The 24,265-nt window shown below is 43.8% G+C and overlaps 1 protein-coding gene across 13 annotated transcripts in view; it reads right to left on the bottom strand.

The window, feature by feature from the left end:
* LOC139533929 (liprin-alpha-2-like) overlaps nt 1-24,265 on the bottom strand; it is a 213,130-nt gene that overhangs the window by 24,338 nt on the left and 164,527 nt on the right. For 7 of the 13 annotated variants that reach the window (XR_011666888.1, XR_011666886.1, XR_011666887.1 and 4 more), the window contains 9 exons: nt 20,425-20,535; nt 11,717-11,950; nt 10,870-11,016; nt 5,099-5,233; nt 3,756-3,839; nt 3,213-3,344; nt 3,043-3,105; nt 2,617-2,714; nt 183-321 (listed from right to left, as the gene is read on the bottom strand). Coding sequence is in view for 10 of the 13 variants with exons in the window: in XM_071332449.1 (XP_071188550.1) it covers nt 183-321; nt 2,617-2,714; nt 3,043-3,105; nt 3,213-3,344; nt 3,756-3,839; nt 5,099-5,233; nt 10,870-11,016; nt 11,717-11,950; nt 20,425-20,535 (1,143 nt within the window). In the remaining 3 variants the exon portion in view is untranslated. The remainder of the gene's footprint in view (nt 1-182; nt 322-2,616; nt 2,715-3,042; nt 3,106-3,212; nt 3,345-3,755; nt 3,840-5,098; nt 5,234-10,869; nt 11,017-11,716; nt 11,951-20,424; nt 20,536-24,265) is intronic. The other 6 variants (XM_071332448.1, XM_071332452.1, XM_071332451.1 and 3 more) reach the window with 4 other exon arrangements.

The following is a 24,265-nucleotide window of genomic DNA, read 5'->3' as shown; positions in this document are numbered from 1 at the left end:
CATCTCCAACAGGTTTCCCTCTGTCGTGCTAATGCTAACAGTCTGGCTCCATGCAACCATGCAGACCTGAGTTCAAATACTTTATCTGTACTTGTTTAAGCTTTCCTGGCTTAATGGATAGAATAGTCCTACTACTGCCTCTACCTCAGCCAGGGCTGACCAGAGAGAGACTAGTTCCTGACCTTGCTCTCGTCCCTGCGGAGACCCATGCGTCCTCTCCTGGGCCTGCGGATGACCTTGGCTGACCGGTAGTGGTCTGACTGGGTCTCAGCCAGGGAGCCCAGGGAGAAGCGGAGCTCCCCCGACGTGTCCAGGTGAGACCTGATAGATACATTTACATTTAAGTCATTTAGCAGACGCTCTTATCCAGAGCGACTTACAAATTGGAAAGTTCATACATATTCATCCTGGTCCCCCCGTGGGGAATGAACCCACAACCCTGGCGTTGCAAGCGCCATGCTCTACCAACTGAGCCACACGGGACCACTAGATAGATAGATAGATAGATAGATAGATAGATAGATAGATAGATAGATAGATATATGGAGAAGAGTCCCCTAAGCAAGCTGGTCCTAGGGCTCTGTTCACAAACACAAACCACAGAGCCCCAGGACAACAGCACAATTAGACCCAACCAAATCATGAGAAAACAAAAAGATAATTACTTGACACATTGGAAAGAATTAACAAAAAAACAGAGCAAACTAGAATGCTATTTGGCCCTAAACAGAGAGTACACAGTGGCAGAATACCTGACCACTGTGACTGACCCAAACTTAAGGAAAGCTTTGACTATGTACAGACTCAGTGAGCATAGCCTTGCTATTGAGAAAGGCCGCCGTAGGCAGACATGGCTCTCAAGAGAAGACAGGCTATGTGCACACTGCCCACAAAATGAGGTGGAAACTGAGCTGCACTTCCTAACCTCCTGCCCAATGTATGACCATATTAGAGAGACATATTTCCCTCAGATTACACAGATCCACAAAGAATTTGAAAACAAATCCAATTTTGATAAACTCCCATATCTACTGGGAGAAATTCCACAGTGTGCCATCACAGCAGCAAGATTTGTGACCTGTTGCCACAAGAAAAGGGCAACCAGTGAAGAACAAACAGCATTGTAAATACAACCCATATTTATGCTTATTTATTTTAACTTGTGTGCTTTAACCATTTGTACATTGTTACAACACTGTGTATATATAATATAACATTTGTCTTTATTGTTTTGAAACTTCTGTATGTGTAATGTTTACTGTTAATTTGTATTGTTTATTTCACTTTTGTATAATATCTACCTCACTTGCTTTGGCAATGTTAACACATGTTTCCCATGCCAATAAAGCCCCTTGAATTGAATTGAATTGAATTGAATAGATAGATAGATAGATAGATAGATAGATAGATAGATAGATAGATAGATAGATAGATAGATAGATAGATAGATAGATAGATAGATAGATAGATAGATAGATAGATAGATAGATAGATAGATAGATAGATAGATAGATAGATAGATAGATAGATAGATAGATAGATAGATAGATAGATAGATAGATAGATAGATAGATAGATAGATAGATAGAGAACATGCATGTCAGACACCGTAACATCAACTTTGTTCAAACTGAAGGCAGTATTGAAATTGCAGATATTGTGCAAAGAATAATACCAAAACCAAGAGGATCTGCTTGTTTAAAACGGCCTGCTTCTTTATCTAGTAGGAAGACAGCAATTTGTAAGGAATCAACAGTCAGTGCTTGTGTGGTTCTCAACCGGTGGCAAATTGCTTTTCTAATGAGTTGTGACTGAAGAGGACAATCAGGAGATCATGACAGCTGCTGTCATCACAGAACTCCAGCCCAGTTATTTGGACTTTATCACACATTCTGTCAGTGGAAAAATAAAAGGAATCCCCCAACCAGACCCACACCCACACACACACACTACACTGAGAGTACAAAACATTAATGACACCTGCTCTTTCCATGACATAGAATGACCTGGTGAATCCAGGTGAAAGCCATGATCCCTTCAAATCAGTGTAGATGAAGGGGAGGAGACAGGTTAAAGAAGGATTTTTAAGCCTTGAGACAATTGAGACATGGATTGTGTATGTGTGCCTTGTGTGCCAATGGGCAAGACACAATATTTAAGTGCATTGGAACAGGATATGGTAGTAGGTGCCAGGGGCACTGGTTTGTGTCAAGAACTGCAACTGTGCTGGGTTTTTCACGCTCAACAGTGTCCCGTGTGTATCAAGAATGGTCCACCACCCAAAGGACATCCAGCCAACTTGACAAAACTGTGAGAAGCATTGGAGTCAACATGGGCCAGCATCCCTGTGGAACGCTTTCAACACCTTGTAGAGTCCATGCCCCGATGAATTGAGGACAAAAGAGGGGGGGTACAACTCAATATTAGGAAGGTGTTCATAATGTTTTGTACACTCAGTGTATATGCACACACACACACACACACACACACACACACACACACACACACACACACACACACACACACACACACACACACACACACACACACACACACACACACACACACACACACACACACACACACACACACACACACACAGTCCTACAAACTCACCCATACCGTGACAGAGTGGGTTCTGTGAGTGAGCCTGTTCTCAGTCGGAACTGGTCCAACTCTGATCTCAGCTTGTCTATCTCATCTGCCAGATGAGTCTGGAGGGAAGCCGGGAAACAGGGACAACATGAGGTGTACAGAAAACCTTGTGAAGTTTCTTATTCATTACTGTAAAACCCTGGATTGCAATTTCAATCTCCACAACATGATTGGACAGCACTTGCTAGTCAGTTCTCGTACTCTGCCTGGTTATGGATTTCTATCTCACTATCTGAACCGAGAGCAACGGTTTCTTGTGAATATTCAATGGAGAAGATGATAACAAATTAAACCCAAAATCCAACACCCAGATCATTATTTATCTATTAAAAAGCACTTTATTAAACCAACCTCATGTAAAATTCAAAACTGATCGGGGGGACTTACTTTTTCATGGATTGAATCCTCGTACTGTTTTCTGTAGCATTCCGAGTCTTGTATTAAAACATTCTGAAATGGAAAGAGAAGTATTCCAGTCAATCTATGGCCATTTCCTCAAATTCATCTGAAATAAAACTTTATGACATATTGGTATTGATGTGGTCTCCATGTTTAACCTTCTCTTCCAGAGCAGCCATCCTCTCTTTCAGGTGGAGCTGAAGACGTTCGTTGGACTCTGTAAGAAGTCTGTCCACCGTGTCCGACAGGCGCTTGTTGTGTTCCTCGTTCATCTTTTCTCTCTGCCGAGCCTGAGAGGGACAAAGTGTGTGACTTTCAAAAGCAGAAGCTTGACAGTATGTCTTACCACACGAGTACATGTTCTAACCATTCTAATGTTGTAAAATACTGAAACAAGTCACCTGGATAGTGCAAAGTCATTCTCTTAAACTTCTATGAGGAGCAGGTGCAATGAAGCCAGTCTGTGATGGGCAGCATGTAGCTTAATCTAGCATACTAGCCTTATGGCAGCTAGCATGCTAGGCTGCCCAAGGTCAGCAAATAGGTGGAATGTAGCATCATGTAGTATAACCTAGCCTAGCATACTAGCCTTATGGCAGCTAGCACGCTAGGCTGCCCATGGTCAGCACACAGGTGTCATGTAGCATCATGTAGCATAACCTAGCCTAGCATGTTAGCATAGTCCCCTGGGGGTGACTCACTCTGAGCAGCTCCTGGTGCTTCTCCTCCAGCTGGCCCTCCAGGTGCCTCATGCGTTCCTCGATGCTGCCGTGGCGCTCCTCTGCCTGCAGGGGCCACCACACAGACAGGGGTGGGGGGAGAGAGAAAGGGAAGCAGGGGGCACAGTGACCCGCCAGTTTAGCAGCCATGGAGGGCAACACAGACACATAATGCAGGGGCAACAAGACAAGACAGAGCCAAAAGCATCTACTCCTCCAGTCTCAGATGGAACAGATAGATCACCAAAGCACAGGTAGAGAGAGGGGTGAGAGAAGGGCCAGGTCCCATCAGTTGCTGCAGCAGTTAAGTCTACTAGCAATGAGCCCAGCCAGTGACATGCAGCTTTCCCCACAGTTTCAACCCTGCCTACGGACACAAGGAAAAACAAATATCCCCACAAGCAATCTCAGTACAATGACTCGTGACAACAGAAAGAAATAAAACCAGCATGGATTTTTTTTTTTATGTAGTCTAGTAGTTAGCGACAGTACTGTGGCACCCTGTGGGACTACCTTCCTAAGAATGGAGTTCATGTCTTGGAGTTTAGCTTCCATAACAAACTGATAATCATCAGGAGAGGAGGCGGAGCTCGAGTCAGACTATGGGGCAGCAGGAGAGGAGAGGAACATATTACAGGGTCAGAGGTGATCGCATGCATAGCCTGCACATACAGTACTAACACATAACAAACAACACATCGTTGAAAAGACTCACTCCGGAATATTCTACATGTATGATGATAATCAGTTATACATAAGCAGTTTTGAAATGAACTCTCCTAGAATATGATGGAGCGGTTAAAGTAACTGTCCAGGGAAAATCTCACTTTTAAAAGTTCATATTCTGTTAACTCATACACAAATAATTTTGTTGACTCATCCTACTCATCCTCATCCCTCGTATTTGTGGCCAAAGCATAAATTGGAAAAGAACACATACAAAACCCTACCTCAAACGTGTATCTCAAACAGACTGTTTCAAAAATGCTTGTTATTTCCTCCTGGAGGATGAGCTTGCCAATCAGCGGTCTACTTGCATTAATATTTTATATGACCGGTATACGCCCACACCATTCAGTTGTTGCGGTATGCCCATAACATTCCAACAGAGAAAATATGCTTTTTAACATAATTATTTAAAACATTTTTGGGAAGGAAACTATTTCACTCATATTGTATTTCATTTTAGGTCATATTTCATAGACATCTGGAAGCACTGGAGTTACTTTAACGATGGGAGCAACGTGTGCTGCGTCTGTGTCTGCATGCATACACGTGTGTTTATGTGTGTGTGACCGTGTGTGTGTGTGTGTGTGTCCTCTCACCTTGGTGAGTGCTGCTATCCTCTGGGCTAGTTCAGCCTCCACCTCTGGCAGGGTCTCAGCCTTTCTCATGGTCTGCTGCAGCTTCTGCTCTGCTAGCTCCAAACGCTCCAGCAGCTGCCTGTTCTTATCCTCCATCTGCACACACACATACGCACAGGGAAACAAGCACATACACACAGGGAAACACACACACAGGGGGGAAACATTGTGACTTATGACCCCGACCCGTATCACACATGGAGTACCACTCAATGCCAATCTCAAGAGAGCTTTCTGAGTATTTCTGGACAGACTAAGTCACATGTACTACATATAGAACAGAATACAGTATATATACTGTATGTATACACTGAAGTCATTCTATATCAGAAACACAGACAACCTTCCACTACATAGAGTATACATTAGGGATGTAATGATACACCGATACTCATCAGTCCCCTAATCAAATGTTTAAGATACAAGTCCATCGTTCCGTGGACCCTAAACCGATCCAAATACAGCATGGATCGGTCAGAAAATCTATTAAAACGTTACGAATCGCTGGTTCACTAAAATGTTCTGCTCATATTACATTCTATCTTCTGAAAATACCTCTCATCTTTAGCAACAGCTGATGCGTCCTCTCCTTCAGTGTCCAACTGCATGTACAGTTGAAGTTGAAAGTTTACATATACTTAGGTTGGAGTCATTAACCACTCCACAAATTTCTTGTTAACAAACTATAGTTTTGGCAAGTGGGTTAGGACTTCTACTTTGTGCATGACCCAAGTCATTTTTCCAACAATTGTTTACAGATAGATTATTTCACTTATAATTCACTATATCACAATTCCAGTGGGTCAGAAGTTAATATACACTAAGTTGACTGTGCCTTTAAACAGAAATTCCAGAAAATGATGTCATGGCTATAGAAGCTTCTGATAGGCTAATTTACATAATTTGAGTCAATTGGAGGTGTACCTGTGGATGTATTTCAAGGCCTACCTTCAAACTCAGTGCCTCTTTGCTTGACATCATGGTAAAATCAAAAGAAATCAGCTAAGACCTCAGAAAAAGAATTGTAGACCTCCACAAGTCTGGTTCATCCTTGGGAGCAATTTCCAAATGCCTGAAGGTACCACGTTCATCTGTACAAACAATAGTACGCAAGTATAAACACCATGGGACCACGCAGCCGCCATACTGCTCAGGAAGGAGACGCGTTCTGTCTCCTAGAGATGAACGTACTTTGGTGCGTTATATGCAAATCAATCCCAGAACAACAGCAAAGGACCTTGTGAAGATGCTGGAGGAAACGGGTACAAAAGTATCTATATCCACAGTAAAACGAGTCCTATATCGACATAACCTGAAAGGCCACTCAGCAAGGAAGAAGCCACGGCTCCAAAACCGCCATAAAAATGCCAGACTATGGTTTGCAACTGCACATGGGGACAAAGATTGTACTTTTTGGAGAAATGTCCTCTGGTCTGATGAAACAAAAATAGAACTGTTTGGCCATAAAGACCATCGTTATGTTTGGAGGAAAAAGTGGGACACTTGGGGGTGCTTTGCTGCAGGAGGGACTGGTGCACTTCACAAAATAGATGGCATCATGAGGCAGGAAAATTATGTGGATAGATTGAAGCAACATCTCAAGATATCAGTCAGGAAGTTAAAGCTTGGTCGCAAATGGGTCTTCCAAATGGACAATAACCCCAAACATACTTCCAAAGTTGTGGCAAAATGGCTTAAGGACAACAAAGTCAAGGTATTGGAGTGGCCATCACAAAGCCCTGACCTCAATCCTATAGAAAATTTGTGGGCAGAACTGAAAAAGCGTGTGTGAGCAAGGAGGCCTACAAACCTGACTCAGTTACACCAGCTCTGTCAGGAGGAATGGGCCAAAATTCACCCAACTTATTGTGGGAAGCTTGTGGAAGGCTACCCGAAACGTTTGACCCAAGTTAAACAATTTAAAGGCAATGCTACCAAATAGTAACTGAGTGTCACGCCCTGACCTTAGAGAGCCTTTTTATTTCTCTATTTTGGTTAGGTAGGGTGTGATTTGGGTGGGCATTCTAGTTTTCTATTTCTTTGTTGGCCGGGTATGGTTCCCAATCAGAGGCAGCTGTCTGTCGTTATCTCTGATTGGGAATCATACTTAGGCAGCCTGTTTTTCCACCCTAGTTTGTGGGGTGTTGTTTTTGCACTGTAGCTGTATAGCCCTGCAGAACTTTATGTTCGTTGATCTTTTGTTGTTTTTTTGGTGTTCATTCGAAAATAAATTAAGATGTACACTTTCCACGCTGCGCTTTGGTCTTATTCCGACGACGGACGTAACACTGAGTGTATGTAAACTTCTGACCCACTGGGAATGTGATGAAAGAAATAAAATCTGAAATAAATCATTCTCTCTACTATTATTCTGACATTTCACATTCTTAAAATAAAGTGGTGATCCTAACTGACCTAAGACAGGGAATTTTTACTAGGATTAAATGTCAGGAATTGTGAAAAACGGAGTTTAAATGTATTTGGCTACGGTGTATGTAAACTTCCAACATCAACTGTAACTGTGTTGACAGTCATTGATCTACAAGTCATTTAACAAGCTGAACAACCCCGGGCAATATCAGTATCCTAGTCAAACTGTGCACCGTTCCCAGTTTCGCAAACTGACCAACGCGAGGTCGGCGCTTGTTCCTGATCTTGCACATCTACGCGGCACCTTCAGCATTCAAACGCTAAAATAGCTTGCGTGATATTAGGCTTTATTCATTGAATGACAACCTCTGTAATTTGCTAGGTTATTGTTATCTATGCGCTGTTGAAAATGGTGTTTTACTGGAATAAAAGTAAACTACCGGAGACATAAGTCTCATCTGGCTATACCTGCTGAACGGGTTTTACAATAGATTTGATTTTGATTGTTCAGGTTCAACAACAGCAAAGGTTTTGGTAGTTTTCTGTTTAAAACATTCAGTGTATAAGTTTTTTTTGTTTATTTTTTATATACAGGGAAAAGTTGATAATTTCATAACGAGGACAGAAATCACTTTGTGAGGCTCACTGCATGGCCGAAGCAAGAGGAGAAAATAATCTCGCTCCGTAAAAATGTCCAAATGGTCAAAACCATTCGATTTGGAGATGGGGGTGAAATCCAAAATTGTGCTCTATATTCATTGCCCATGTCATAGCTAATTTGTAAACGATACATATTGATACATTACTAGATCAAACACTTAATCTGCAAAAATGACAAGTTAATTAGTGGGTGATGGTGATTTCATAACCAAAGTGGGGGGACAAAAAACATTGCCACCCCTAATCTGATAGTGGGGTGGCGTAGCTCAGATGCCTTCATAGTACATACATCATAGACATACATAATATACAAAGACACACACACACGTCAGATTAGACAGATTCAGCTCAGAGAGGTCCTGCTCATGAGCTCCATCAGCAGCAGATATTGAATGTGAAAATGAATGTGTTTATGCAACCAATGTTTTTGCATCTAATCGTACCGCATCAAATTGCATCGATTGGTTCTCTACTCAAACCGATGTGCACCGAATCGTTTCAAACTAAATGTATCGTTCCTATATCTAGATATGTATCGAATCGTCTTGAAAGGAAAAGATGCACACTCCTAGTATACATCATTTAAGGTACAGCAGTAGAGACAAAGTAAAACCTCTGTTTCCCCTATGTCCCAGTCAATCTTCCTCCTGGCTCTGCTCAGTTTCAGGCTGTTCCATTTCCAGGAACTATTTGGCAGCTGTCTCCAACAGCAACAGAAGCTCCCGTCCCCCCTATAGCATTGGCCTTGGCAGCCCATGCCCAGTAATTAGACATGAGTGGGCTAGGGTCCGTGGGGGGCCTGGAGGGGCCAGACCAGGGCTCTATGTTTGTGTCTCTCTGCTATACTGTGTGTTTACTACTACTGTATGTATATACAGGCCCAGCACCCAGCTTTGGAAAAAAAACTATTCCCTGCATCCTCTCTCGCTCTCCATCCTTCCTGCAATCTTTCTGTCTCCCTTTTTGTCTCTCCTGAGTGGCTCATCTCCAACAGTCAGTGCCAAGGCCCTGGGGCTAGGCCATTGGCACGGCAACACGAAAAACCAGATCAGCAGGGGTGGTGGTGTGATGTGAGTGCTGGGGCTTTATTTCTGTATGCTCTGAGAATTCTGTTGGATGGAGTATCATTCAACTCTCCCTGATTGAAGTTCAGAGTTAGACTTAGCCCAAATGTCCTAGTGGCAAGGGAATGGGCCAGGATGCCATTGGAAAGAACCAAGGGACCGATGCCAGAGACAAACCAAGGGCAAACATTGGATTAGAAATGTAAGTTTAGAAAATTGCACATGAAAATTGCTTATGGTTTATTTCATTTTATAAACTGGGTGGTTTGAGCCTTGAATGCTGATTGACTGACATATCAGACCATATACCACGGGTATGACAAAATGTTTAGTTTTACTGCTCTGATAACGTTGATAACCAGTTTATAATAGCAATAAGGCTCCTCGGGGGTTTGTGTTATATGGCCAATATACCACGGCTAAGGGCTGTATCCAGGCACTCCATGTTGCGACGTACATAAGAACAGCCCTTAGCCGGGGTCTATTGGCCATATACCACACATCCTTGGGCCTTATTGCTTAAATGTGCACGGAGTACTTTCTGTCTAGCAAAGTGGATTAATGTGTGTGTGTGTGTGTGTGTGTGTGTGTGTGTGTGTGTGTGTGTGTGTGTGTGTGTGTGTGTGTGTGTGTGTGTGTGTGTGTGTGTGTGTGTGTGTGTGTGTGTGTGTGTGTGTGTGTTTGTGTGTGTGTGTGTGTGTATGTGTGTGTGTGTGTGTGTGTGTGTGTGTGTGTGTTCTCTATAGCTTGGCAATACAAATGTATGAAAATCCATCTGCCTTGAGCTCAGCTGTTGGTGCTGTATCTGTGATTGCTCCCCCTCCTTAACCATAACATTATTCACAATACCAAATAACTCAGGCACAGCAACCATGCACATCCACCCACACAGCATCTTCAAGTAACTACAATAAAAATCCTGACCCATACGTAAATGACTCAGCTGGAGTTAAACACAATGTCAAGATGCTCTCTCGTTTCAGAATGTTAGAAACTCTTATTAATCAAAGACGAGAGTTATCCTTGATCACTACTGGCAACAAACGCTGTGTTATTCTCCAGATCGCAGGTGATTTCAGCAAATATGTATGCTATTGTAACTACGGTACTCCCTTAATGTAGAGAACGATCAGCCTCCTGAGCCCATGGAGATCTCCTTTAAACCAGAGACCCCAGATGGAATTGAGTTTCGTTAAACCAGAGACGCCAGATGGAATTGAGTTTTGTTAAACCAGAGACGCCAGATGGAATTGAGTTTTGTTAAACCAGAGACGCCAGATGGAATTGAGTTTTGTTAAACCAAAGACGCCAGATGGAATTGAGCTTCGTTAAACCAGAGACGCCAGATGGAATTGAGTTTCGTTAAACCAGAGACGCCAGATGGAATTGAGTTTTGCCTTAGCGATAACATGTACTAAAGGGCATGGTTTTTCTAGGTGGGTGGAACCCACAGTGGGGACACTTCTGATTCCTTCTGGGTTGTGACCCTAAAACCAAAGGTTTAAATTGGGTCAGTGGGGACCACCGCTGTAGGTTAAAGTATCCCTCAGATGCTGATCTTAGTTCAGTGTTGTATCCCCCCAGCTCCCCCACCACTCTAATGGTTAAAGTTAGGATTGGTGGAAGAGGGTAAGTGACCTGTCTGAGGAAGGCTTCCTTATTGGCCAGCTCATTCTCCAGTTTGTCACTGATGTCGTGCAGGGAGGTGGACTCTCTCTGGGCGCTGAGGTACCGCTTCTCCAGAGTGACGATCCTCTCTTCCATGTCCTCCTTCTGACACATAGCCTGTAGTCACACACACACACAGATGTACACGTACAATGCACAGACACACAGAGTTGAGTACATTTCCTTCTCAACAGCACAAACAGTGTCTCCCTAAATCTCCTACGGTTAATTTCCTGTATGGAGTCTCAGTGAGTGTGTGTATAGAGGGGAAGGAAATGTCCTCCAGCGTTGTTATGATATAACACTGTTCTCAGACAGTGGTCATTACTTAGACAGGGCTGGGCTGATAAAGGATCTGAGATCAGTGTACTAGCTGGATCTCACTCCCTGAGCCCAGCCTGCCATCATCATTAGCAACCAATAGCAATCTCAACCAGGGCTAGCCGCTAGCTAGGTGGACCAAGAGCCAGGTCACATTCTGATTCACATCACTGGATAGACATTCAATTCTCCTCCAAATAAGAGGGGCCAGTGATTGTGTGACTATAATGGTCTGCCTATAGCACAGGACAGATGAGTAGAGACCATCTCTAAGTACCAATGTGTAGAAAGAAGCCTGGATACATTACTTTTCCAAGAACCATCCAGATTGTCTGAGGCAGTAACTCCTCTAAGTCATCAGAGAGGAGGTTGAGGGAGTGAATGCATATTTCCCTCATGCTTGTTAATGTATGTTCTCAACAACTCTAACTCTCAACTAACAGTGCGTGTGTGAGTGTCTCTCCTTAGAGAGTGGGTGCATCTCATTTGAATGTACCTCTCTCCTCACCTCTTTGATGTCCCTCTGGTACTTGGTACTCATCTCCTCTGTCTTGATGAGGTCCTTGCGCGCGGTGTCCAGCTCCTGCTCCACCTCGGAGACGCGGGACGACAGGGAAGACATGCGCTCCTTCATCTGGGCCAGCTCATAGTTCTGCTTCTCCAGCAGGTCCTGCAGCTCCACCACCTGGCTGGCCTCATGGTCCGACTCCATGGAGCCGTTGGACAGGCGCTGGAGGACCAGGGGCAGAGGGAATGAGAGAGACTCTTACTGTATAAAGTCAATTTCCATTCAGTCAAATCAGGAGCTAAGTAAAGAATCAAAAGTCCTTATGAATTTCTAAATGGATTTCAAAATAGCTTTTCAGCAATTTCAGTTTTTTTGTGGATTGATTTATTTGAAATAATGGAATTGACCTTAACCTTGTTATACAGCGCTTTTCTACCAACTCAAGGATGCTTTATGTCAGTTAGGTCCCATGACACAAAACTGTTTTAGCTGAATTGAAATGGATGAGGTGAAACAACATAATTTCCAGTCAAGCCTTCTGCAGTGAGTGCTGAAGTACAGGCTGAGAGGGCCTTGAATCAGACTAGATCCCTCTTCAGACCTCTGCATTTTCCAGTCGAGAGAGATAGCATTAGCGCTCTAATACATTTAGCAGCTGGAGGTTGTTGGCCCCCTATTCTGGTTTTATTTCAGATGGACACACACACAGGGTGACGGAGGCACTATAAAGATTACTCCAGACTGCATTGAGAGATTGGTTTGGTACTTGCATTAGGAATATGATTTGGTTTGACTCTGGGAGGGAGGGAGAGAGAGAGACACAGAGAGAGAGAGACACAGAGAGAGACACAGAGAGAGAGAGACACAGAGGGAGAGAGACACAGAGATAGGGGGGGGTTATGTTTTTATTTTCCTCTCCCTCTCTCTGTCTATCTGTCTCTCCTCTCCCATCTCTCGTTCCCTTCTCTCTTTCTCCTACCCCCCCCCCCCCCCCTCTCTCCCTCCTCTACCCATCCTCATGTATCAGGGCCAGTTGCCCGTCCATACCCATCCATCTGGCCAGACATCCCTAATTGGGCCTCTCTCCCTACTGCCTGTGATCAATGATTCACTGTGTAAGGCAACAGGCCCCATTAAATCAGCCCACTGGTTTTAATACCAACACAACAGTCTACTCTCATAATGGACAAACTTTGGGATTTATATTAGCTAGGCTTTTAGTGCAGGCTGGTTTGAACTTTTCCCAGAGATAACAGGTTATACAGCCGGTTCTCGAAATAAAAACTTAATTGCGGCGCGTCTGAGAGTATACTCGTAAAGCCTGCAGGGGAGTTATCCAGTTGGGGACGAGGCGGACTTGACACTCGTAACAAAGCCTTTAGGAGGGATTGACATGGAGTTAAACATTGTTTCTCCATCGAGGCAGATTGATCTGGTAGGGAACAAGCTACTGTGCACCGTTTCCTTTTGCTAAATTAGACCCGTTTTATACGTCTATCTGTCTATATATCACAGCAACTTTACAGCGCTGCTAAATTGCAGTGGGGGAGCCCAACAGCCATAGCTTGGGCATGTCAGTAAAAGCTAGCCTAACTTAGGTTTTATCGTTATCTTTTTAAATTGCTAACTGTAAAAGATTACCTCTATGGTTAAATCTTCTTGGTTTTACTATTCGATCACTATATAATATTGAGGCCTTGATGGTTAGAAGTGCAGAAAAGTGGTTGATACTGAGAGTGAAGGGAAAGGCCATGGCTGTCTGACTGCATTAGCAGGCCCGTCAGGTAAAGCTAGCTCTATGCCCCGCGTCATGATATGATCTTTTGGTTAATTCAGGCGCAACACGTGCACACACACAACACACACACCCCTTCACCTGTCACATGGGTGACGACAGCCTGACGACGGCGTTAGCCTGTGTGTTCACTCTACTCCAACACCCTTCTACCCAGGAGCAGTGAGACGGAGAGGAGGGCTCTGCCCCGCCTACCGGGAGAAACTAGCCCTGCAGATCATCCGTGTCACTACCTCTGGATGGAACCTTAAAGAGGTTCTGCCATGACCACCTCTTCAAACCTCAGCATGGTGACAGTGAGTGACTCCCCTCTCACTAACCCCAAGGAGGGTGTGTGTGACGGGGAGTTTCAACCTTCCAACCACCCTCATCCCCACCCCTCTACTCTGCAGAATGACAGGCCACAGACAGCTGTCGCCCAGTCAGGCTCAACTGAATCGTACACTCCTGACAACGCGTCCCCATCACGAGGTGCAGCTCATCCACGAGCCTAGAGATTCAGTTCACATCCAAACCATGAGACGAGAGCTAGAATTTAATTGTCATTGATGTCTCCGTTTGTTGTTCTGCAGTAGCAGCCTCTATGAGACTAAGACACTGTTGATTTCTGCATTCTAAGTGCTGTATTGATATCTGAGAGGATTGGGAAATTCTCTACGCTTTGACTGCTCAAGGTACTGTGTTTCACTCTGGTCTGACTAATCATGGAAGTGTGGATGCATTATGGGACATTTGATCTCGGACCATTTGTATGCAGATGTATTCAGAAGTATGGGAGCGGGGGATCACGTGACCCCTGAACGAGATGGCCGCATGAACTAGGAGCTCCGCACAAGTAGTTTCCAATTCCTAATCTTACCTCCACTTCAAGTTTAAACTCATTTAGCTTTAGTCAAAAAGTCATGGCGGCTACAAAAGGCGACACTACAGGTGACATTTTTACCCGGACTCGAGCACTAGCGACGGAAAAAGCCTCCAAGAAGCAGCTAGCTTCAGAAAAAGCTAGCGCCATTAGCCAGGAGCAAGAGGACCCGTTCCCCCCCGAGGCCCAACGAAGGCCAACCTCGCACTCTGTCGAAGACATCTTTTCTGAGCTGAGATCCCAACGTACAGAACTCAACACTAAACTAGATGCCATTAACGCTCAGCTCAGTGCGATAGGGGGCAAGGTGACAATCCTGGAAAATGCTTTGCCTGACATAAACAACAAGATAACCATAAACGCGGGGCGCCTGGACGAGGCAGAGGGGCGAATCCTATCCACGGAAAACTTATTGACAGACGCCATGGAAACAATAGCATGTGCTAAAAAAAAAATAGAGCAGCTGGAAGAGAAAACAGAGGACCTGGAAAACAGGGGGCGAAGGAATAATTGTGTTCTATTAAATCTGGGCGAAAAAGAAGAGGGAAACATGCCACTGATCCGCTACCTGCAAGACAAACTTCCCGAGTGGCTCCACCTGTCCACCGACAGACCCATAGAACTCGAGAGAGCTCACCGAGCACTGAGGCCCCCACCAGCAGCCAGACAACCACTGCGCCCAATCACCATACGTTTCTTGAGATTCACCGACAAGGAACGAGTCCTACAGGTGGCGAAAACCAACACCATTACAGTGGGAAACGCCAAACTCACCTTACTCCAGGACCTGTCAGCTGGAATACGCCGAAAGCGCCGAGAGTTTGGCGAGGTGAAGAAATGCTCCATTGACCGAGGCATCTTTAGGGGATTCAAATACCCAAACGAGCTCAGGATTCTTCACCAAGGAGCCCTGCGACACTTCAAAACTCCCGAAGAGGCAAAACGTTTTTTGAAAGACAACCCCGGTCAATGAGAAATGGACCAATGACTAAATGCGATTACTATTATTACTAAAGGAGGTAAGACAACATATAGCCGATATCCAAAGACCCACCCGCCCTGCTAAATGTCATTATAGCCGTCTAATCTATATTTATGTTCCTTTAGCTGAGAGGGATAGGCTCCATATTATAACCTAGGCCTACTATATGTAGGCTGGGCTATTGATTTTTTTCTCCCATTTTTAATGTGGTCTGGACGGGGGCTACGTTGTCATTTACCCAATGCGGGGCGGAGAGGATGAGGCATTTCTTTGGTGGGGAGGGGGAGACGTTGTGCGTTGCTAACTGTTCCCATTTTTTTTGTTGTTGTTGTTGGAACACAGAATTGTGACTGAGCGGGGAGGTAATAGATCCAACGGGATATGTCGAGTTGTTTGGGAACTCGGCTGGGGTGTTCAGAGACTGTTATTTTATGTAAACCATTTATTTTCCTTTTATGTGAACGCAGCTGTAACTACTATCCACCTTTACCCAGAGATGACTTGCACTAAAGTTCGATTACTGTTCGATGACGATGACTAGTACCTTAAATCTATTGACATGGAACTGCCATGGTCTAGGTCATGCAATAAAACGGAAAAAGATACTATGTGCTCTAAAAAAGGAAAAGGCAGACATCGCGCTATTGCAAGAGACACACCTATGTGATGCTGAACATGCCAAACTCCGCAGAGCTTGGGTGGGACAGGTGTATTTCTCATCTTTCAAATCCAACAGTAGAGGCACAGCCATACTTATCCATAAGAATGTTCCATTCATAATTGACAAAAACATATCTGATCCGGAGGGGAGATTTATTTTGATAACTGGGTCACTGTATGGGCAACCAATTACTCTCTTAAACATATACGCCCCTAACACAGATACTCCTGCTTTTATGTCGAAAATGATAACCCTGTTCAATGAGCATTGTGTCTCCTTTGGAGTGTTGGCCGGAGATTTTAATTGTACCCTGAACCCAACCCTAGACAAATCATCTCAAGTCCCCACCACAAATCCTAGATCTGCAAAGATGTTGAACTCTCTTACTAAAGAGATGGGACTGATAGATATCTGGAGAGAGACTAATAGCTCATCTATGGACTATACATACTACTCTAATGTCCATAACACCTACTCCCGTATAGATTACATTTTTATCCCAAAGAGTTTCATAAATTCAGCCACGTGTAGAATCGGACCCATAGCGCTTTCGGATCACGCCTTTGTCCACCTCCGCTTTGACCTCTGCAAAAACATCCCGAGGTCAAAGAGCTGGAAATTCAACACCTCCATGCTATCAAACGAAGCATTCCATACATTGGTAACTACATGGATAGACAACTACACACAAGACAACAAAGATTCTCCTGTTTCTCCGGCCACAATGTGGGACGCTGCTAAAGCCACACTAAGAGGTCATCTAATTGCATATGCTTCCTCTAAGAAAAAAGCAATGGAAGCACACAGGCTAGATCTGGAGAGGGAGCTGGAACGCTGTGAAAAAGTACATAAACAATCCACAGACAGCACCTCCTGGAGTCAACTTAAAGCAGCCAAAGCCAAACTGAATTTGGACTATACTCGGGAGATAAAAAAAAAAGTTTTCTTTACTAAACAGAAATACCATGAGTATAGCAATAGGCCTAGTAGATTGCTTGCTTATCAATTAAAAAAAGAGCAGTCAGAGCGTACAATTATGGCTATCCGAACAGCAGAGGACGAGGTCACATATGACCCAAAAAAGATCAATTTAACTTTTCATGATTTTTACTGCAAACTATATACCTCTGAGAGAAAACACACGGAAGCAGAACTCCACTCCTTCCTAGAGGGAATCTCGCTACCTAAACTATCAGAGACTGACCAAGAAGATCTCAACTCCCCCTTCACTCCTGAGGAGATCCTGGAGGCAATTACCTCCATGCCACCTAACAAGTCCCCAGGCCCAGATGGATTCCCCAGAGAGTTCTACAAAGCTTTTTGGCCCCAGCTTAGCCCTATTTTCATGCCAATGCTGGAGGATTTTTGCAAAAACGGAGTTCTCCCAGACTCAATGCGCACAGCTCGCATTGCAGTGTTTCTCAAAAAAGACAAGGACCCCCTATCCTGCTCCTCCTTCCGGCCCATAAGCTTGTTGGATTTCGACTACAAAATAATTACCAAATTGCTGGCCAAAAGACTAAACACTCTTCTTCCCAAAATAATAAAAGCGGACCAAACTGGATTTATTAGAGACAGATACTCTTCTGATAACATTCGCCGTCTTTTTGATATTATTGATCAAGTAAACGCACAGAAGACCCCTGTCCTGCTGGCTTCACTGGATGCTGAGAAGGCGTTCGACAGGATGGAGTGGAGCTTTTTGTTCTCAGTCTTAGAAAAGTTCAATATGGGCCCAAACTTTATTAAATGGATCAAATCACTATACTCTCATCCAAATGCCATGGTGACTACTAACGGACTGAACTCTGACAGATTCCCTTTGGGACGGGGCACAAGACAAGGGTGCTCGCTATCCCCCCTGCTCTACTTGTTGGGGGCGGAGCCTCTGGCAGAGTTGATAAGGAGCAATCCAAGTATTACAGGTGTTCCTGCAGGCGGCCTGCAGCACAAGATTTCGCTTTACGCAGATGATGTCTTGCTCTACATATCCAACCCTGAGAAATCCCTTCCTCCCATTTTAGACACAATTGCTCAGTATGGCACGTTTTCAGGTTATAAGATAAATTTTAACAAATCCACTGTCTGCCCTCTCAATATTACACTCACCAGTTCTATGAAGACACTATGCCCATTCCAATGGAAGACACAGGGGTTTCAATACCTTGGGATATTCATAACACCAGATCTGAATAGGCTTTTCAAGGAGAATTATCTTCCACTCCTGGATCGAATCAAAAACAACCTCCAAACCTGGATCTCCCTCCCAATTAGCTTAGTAGGAAGAATTAATGTAATCCGTATGAACATCCTCCCTAGACTGAACTATTTATTTCAGATGCTCCCATGCTATCTCCCAGCTTCCTTTTTCAAAACAATTAACCAAAGCATCACCAAATTTATATGGGGCAATAAAAAACCTAGGATCAAGCTCTCCACTCTATCGAAACCTGAATCTAAGGGCGGTCTTGCCCTTCCCTCCCTTCAATTGTACTACTGGTCTGCCCAAATCCGCAACATGCTAACATGGATCACAAACAGACAAGAGTCAACGTGGATCCAGATAGAAGCCCAATCCTGTGGTTCATTGCCACTAAGCTCAACTATATTCATTAATAACTTTAGTGAAGTGGGCAACATAGCCAAAACATTTGTGATTTACAGCACCCTACTAGCGTGGAGGGACTGTAAGAAATACCTGGGCATCTCCTCCCAAATATGCTCTCACTCGCCTATAGTAGGCAACCCAGACTTGCCAAAAGCCCTGAGGGATGCCAACTTTAATCTTTGGCATACTCTAGGAATCAGGACCTTTTCAGACCTATTTCATCAGAAGACCACTACACTGAAATCCTTTCAAGAGCTCTGCAGTGAATTCAATGTGCCAAGATCCCATTTTTTTTTAAATATCTTCAAATTAGACATGTCATCTCCTCATTTACTTCCAAGAGGAGGTTTAGAACTCAGTTGAACGAAGTTGAAACCCTTCTTGTCACAGCACAATCCATTAAAGGCAAAATATCCTATATCTATAGACTCCTTTCTGAGAAAGGAGGCTCCTCCTTTACTCCTTTGAAAATAATCTGGGAAAAGGACCTTGGTCTGACTATCAGTGATGAGTTATGGGCGGAGGTTTGCGACAGGGTATACTGCTCCTCTACTAATGTAAAAATGAAAGAATCGAATTACAAATTTTTGTACAAATTTTATTACACTCCCTTGAGACTCCATAAAATGAAAACAGACATTTCTCCTAACTGTAAAAGATGTACCTCTGAAAGTGGAACCTATATGCATGTATTTTGGAGCTGTAGAGAGATTGCCAGATTTTGGCAATCTATACATACTGCTGCACAGAAAATACTAGATGTACAGTTTGATATGACCCCGTGTCTCTATCTTCTTAATGCCCAGCAGGACTTTGTTCTTGATCCTGACAGAGAAAATTTGCTCATGACCATTACATACTTTGCTAAGAAATGTATCCTTCTATTGTGGGCCTCTAGTACCTCTCCTACATTTAAAATGTGGATTGACCAGATTGTTGACTTTCTCCCTCTTGAAAAGCTCACTTATGACCTCCACAAGAGACAGCCCAAGTTTGATAGACTCTGGTCTCCACTACTCCACTATATCTCAAATTGGACAGAGTGAATGGGGGGATCGGGGAGGTGAGCAGATGCGTGTTGTGTAAGGTGCTGTAAAATCTAAAAACTAATCATTGGCTCGTCATCTCAGCTAAGGCTGGAAATAGCAAATAAGAACCTTGATAGTGCTGCTGCAAGTTCTACATTTTAAATTTTGTTATAATTATTATTTCTGTGTATGTGTGTATGTATGTATATGTAGGTATGTATATATGTATATATATATATATAACATTTTTTTATTTTTTATTATTATTATTATTTTTTTTTTTAAGTCTGTCACATCTGTGATTGTGGAATGTGTTTGGTTGGTTGTTTGAAAACTTAATAAAACTTTAAATTGAAAAAAAAAAGAAGTATGGGAGCTCCAGTATAATGGAATCTGGTGGGGTCATGCACAGTACACATCACCTGATTGTGGGTGTTCTTCACGCTGCCTAGCTGGCTGCTCAAAGACACTGTGCTGACAGTGAAGGCCTTTATCTATCGCGCTAGTGTAATGATAACATGCTTGATACCACGATGATACTGATAACACAGACTATGAATGGACAACTGTGTTGAAACAATGAAAATGGTGGTTGAAATGTATATATATCCGACACGTTTACGTTGATGTGAAAACTGAAATGTTGAGTGTTAGCCCTGTCAACGTAATGATAGTAACACATGAGATAAATAATCAACAATAAAAAGCTGTGGATATTGACAGGAAAAAAAGAAGGACAGTAAACGCAATGGACGCCCACCTTGCTATGTACCTTCTGGCTGGCATCAGTGCCCTCCAGCATGTCCTCTGACCCGTCCCCTGACGCCACCTTCCTCTGGATGTGGGCATTCTGCTCCCGTAAACCCACAATCTGCAGAGAGGGACACAGGACAGAGATTAATACACAGGTCTAGAATAACAATACACAGAGAGGGACACAGGACATAGATTAATACACAGGTCTAGAATAACAATACACAGGGAGGGACACAGGACAGAGATTAATACACAGGTCTAGAATAACAATACACAGGGAGGGACACAGGACAGAGATTAATACACAGGTCTAGAATAACAATACACAGCAGAGATCAGCCTAGCTGTCAATCACACATGCAGGCACATGCACAAGTGCACACACACACACACGCACACACACACACACACACACACACACACACACACACACACACACACACACACACACACACACACACACACACAATTGTCAGCTCCAGCCAGGCATGGGGCTGCCCTGTCAGTGCCTGAGGGGAATACAACTGATGATACAATATATGCAAATGTATTAAGGTCAAGGGTCAGGATCTCATTCACTTTCCAAAACACAAACAACCTAAATATTTACTCAATGACCGCTAACAGGTTATTTCCTACTGTTATAGCTTGTCTGTGTAGAGATTTCTGGAACATTACTCTGCCAGCTAAGTCATATTAAGTCTAGGTATTAACGTGATCACTATGATTATCTTGTTCAGCGAACCCCTCCTCTCTCTCTCTATCACCTGAAGAATCTGGTGTTCACTCTTAATCACGTTGCCAGGGGCTACAAAGCAGTGACACGACAAGCATATTGAGGCTTTTCCCTGACAGGGACGGCTGATTAGGACTTTCCGAGGGGGAGGAAGGGGGGGAAATATCCGGGTAGAGACACAGCTATAATTGTCCAAATTGTTGGACTACAACCTATTCTTGGACAGCACAAACAGCATGGTATGCCCACTCACTTCTAATGCCATTTTATACCATCACTAACGACAAGTGACAGCAATACCAGGGAGACTACATGACGCCTGTAGGGTCCGCCTTCACAAGTCAGTTCCAGGGAAACCTCCCAGACCTTGAAACTAGCAGAAGACCATCATTGTTTTATGATGTGCTAACCATATATTTTTTTTGCATAACTGTCATATTTTTGTGTATGAAAATATTTGTACAAAAGCCGTGATTTTACTCTATGACAACTACAGTAGAGAGATGCACCATGTCATTGTCATAAATACCTGTAGCCTGTCATCCAGTACACAGTAAAATATTGTGTGCTTTGAATTAGTATGCTCACTAGCCATTGTTATGTAATCATGAGCACAGACATTGCCAGATTTACCATAAAGAAGAGACCCAGTTGGGAGACAGACAGGGTATGGTAGTGTGATTAAAATGACAGCATGCTGCTATTACCACTGATCACAGGATCTTTTTAGGCTTTAATCTCTGGATTTCATCTGGATTTAGGAAACAAACCGACCTTTTTTCCCCCATCGGAGATGTCAATATTATGACGTCAATGAGAGAGAGAAGAATCCAAGAAGGATAGTGTAGCAGCCTATAACAGTCATGAATCTAATGTATAATACTCTATTTTGCTAAACATGGCAATACATCATACTACTGTACAGACTGAGGCAGTGCTGCAATAGGGCCTTCCAGTCCTGATCGGTAAAAGCCAGACAGTATATCAGTATTACTGTTATTGGAATGCCATCTCTGTCTACAATAAATAAGTTAAGCCTGAATATTTGTTGGACATTTCCCATTTGTGGGAATCCCAGATCAATGACTTGAATGTGTCTGCACCCCGGAGAGACCGACATGATTACATTTCTCAGAAGGAGGCGATGACATCACAATAAAACAACACAGCGAGAGAATCCAATACGGTTGCCAAGTGTTTCACCAACCGCTCCAGTTGAGCTGCGTTCAATACTTAGAGGGCATTCAATGACACCTCCATCAATAAACAATGATTGATGTGAAAATGCAACACGACTGCCTTATAGCTATACAACTATAAAACACCACTTTTTACAGCACAGATGGAGGCACTCACTAGATGCAAGTATTACATTATGTTCATTCTAAGAGGGCAAAGGGCAGGGAAGGATTATTCCACAATTACAATGGAGGATTCCCTTTACATTAAGCCTCGACAATATCCCAACACAGAGTTTGAGATTTCATCCACAGACAGTGGATTTGCTTGCTGTTGCATATTGCTGCCTCTCTCTCTCTCTCTCTCTCTCTCTCTCTCTCTCTCTCTCTCTCTCTCTCTCTCTCTCTCTCTCTCTCTCTCTCTCTCTCTCTCTCTCTCTCTCTCTCTCTCTCTCTCTCTCTCTCTCTCTCTCTCTCTCTCTCTCTCTCTCTCTCTCTCTCTCTCTCTCTCTCTCTCTCTCTCTCTCTCTCTCTCTCTCTCTCTCTCTCTCTCTCTCTCTCTCTCTCTCTCTCTCTCTCTCTCTCTCTCTCTCTCTCTCCATTCTTTTAATGAGGGGTGCAATTACACCTCCTTATGTTTTGGCCGGCACGTTGGGGAGCGTCTATCATTTTTCAGGTACAGAGATCAAACTGTTGGCTCTCGGCATAAGGGGTGCACGCACGCACACGCACACACACACACACACACACACACCTCCTCCCGACAGACACCCAGGATAACAAATGATAGACTGAGCCCTGCTGCTGTGGCTGCTCTCAAATTAGAAAAATTCGAAGTTTACAGAAGCAAATTGAAAGTGGCCATCTTTCCCTTTGATATAGTAGTAGTTCATCTTAACTCATCAAAGCTCAGGAAACATCAGAGACACCAGGAGACATCAGAGACACCAGAGACACCAGGAAACATCAGGAGACATCAGAGACACCAGGAGACATCAGAGACACCAGGAAACTCCAGGAGACATCAGAGACACCAGGAGACATCAGAAACACCAGGAAACATCAGAGATACCAGGAGACATCAGAGACACCAGGAGACATCAAAGACACCAGGAGACATCAGGAGAATTCAGAGACACCAGGAGACACCAGGAGACATCAGAGACACCAGGAGACATCAGATACACCAGGAGACACGAGGAGACATCAGAGACACCAGGAGACATCAGAAACACCAGGAAACATCAGAGATACCAGGAGACATCAGAGACACCAGGAGACATCAAAGACACCAGGAGACATCAGGAGAATTCAGAGACACCAGGAGACATCAGAGACACCAGGAGACATCAGATACACCAGGAGACACGAGGAGACATCAGAGACACCAGGAAACATCAGAGACACCAGGAGACATCAGAGACACCAGGAGACATCAGAGACACCAGGAGACATCAGAAACACCAGGATACATCAGAGACACCAGGAGACATCAGAAACACCAGGAGACACCAGGAGACAGTGCCACAGCTAAACAGAAAGGCGCTATCTTTCAAACTCCTCTCCCTCACAATACCTTCATCTTCCCTGACTTCCTTCGTCTCCACCTCTCCGATAAGTAATTGTCTGTTTTAGTGTGAAGGAGCAAAAGGAGATTGGACAGGAAGGTGACGTGAAATCTCTCGGTGTACAAGATTGATTTGGTGGAGCGCACACACACACACACACACACACACACACACACACACACACACACACACACACACACACACACACACACACACACACACACACACACACACACACACACACACACACACACACAAACAAACACACACACAAACACACACACACACACACACAAACAAACAAACACTGGAAGCCTGTTGGCTTGAATCTTATAGCACCGGTTCATTTTTCACTGCAGAGTG

The sequence above is a fragment of the Salvelinus alpinus genome, chromosome 11, assembly GCF_045679555.1.
Source record: "Salvelinus alpinus chromosome 11, SLU_Salpinus.1, whole genome shotgun sequence".
Taxonomy (NCBI): Eukaryota; Metazoa; Chordata; class Actinopteri; order Salmoniformes; family Salmonidae; genus Salvelinus; species Salvelinus alpinus.
Note: the sequence above shows the minus strand (reverse complement) of the source record. Positions and strands in the feature narration are given on the sequence as shown.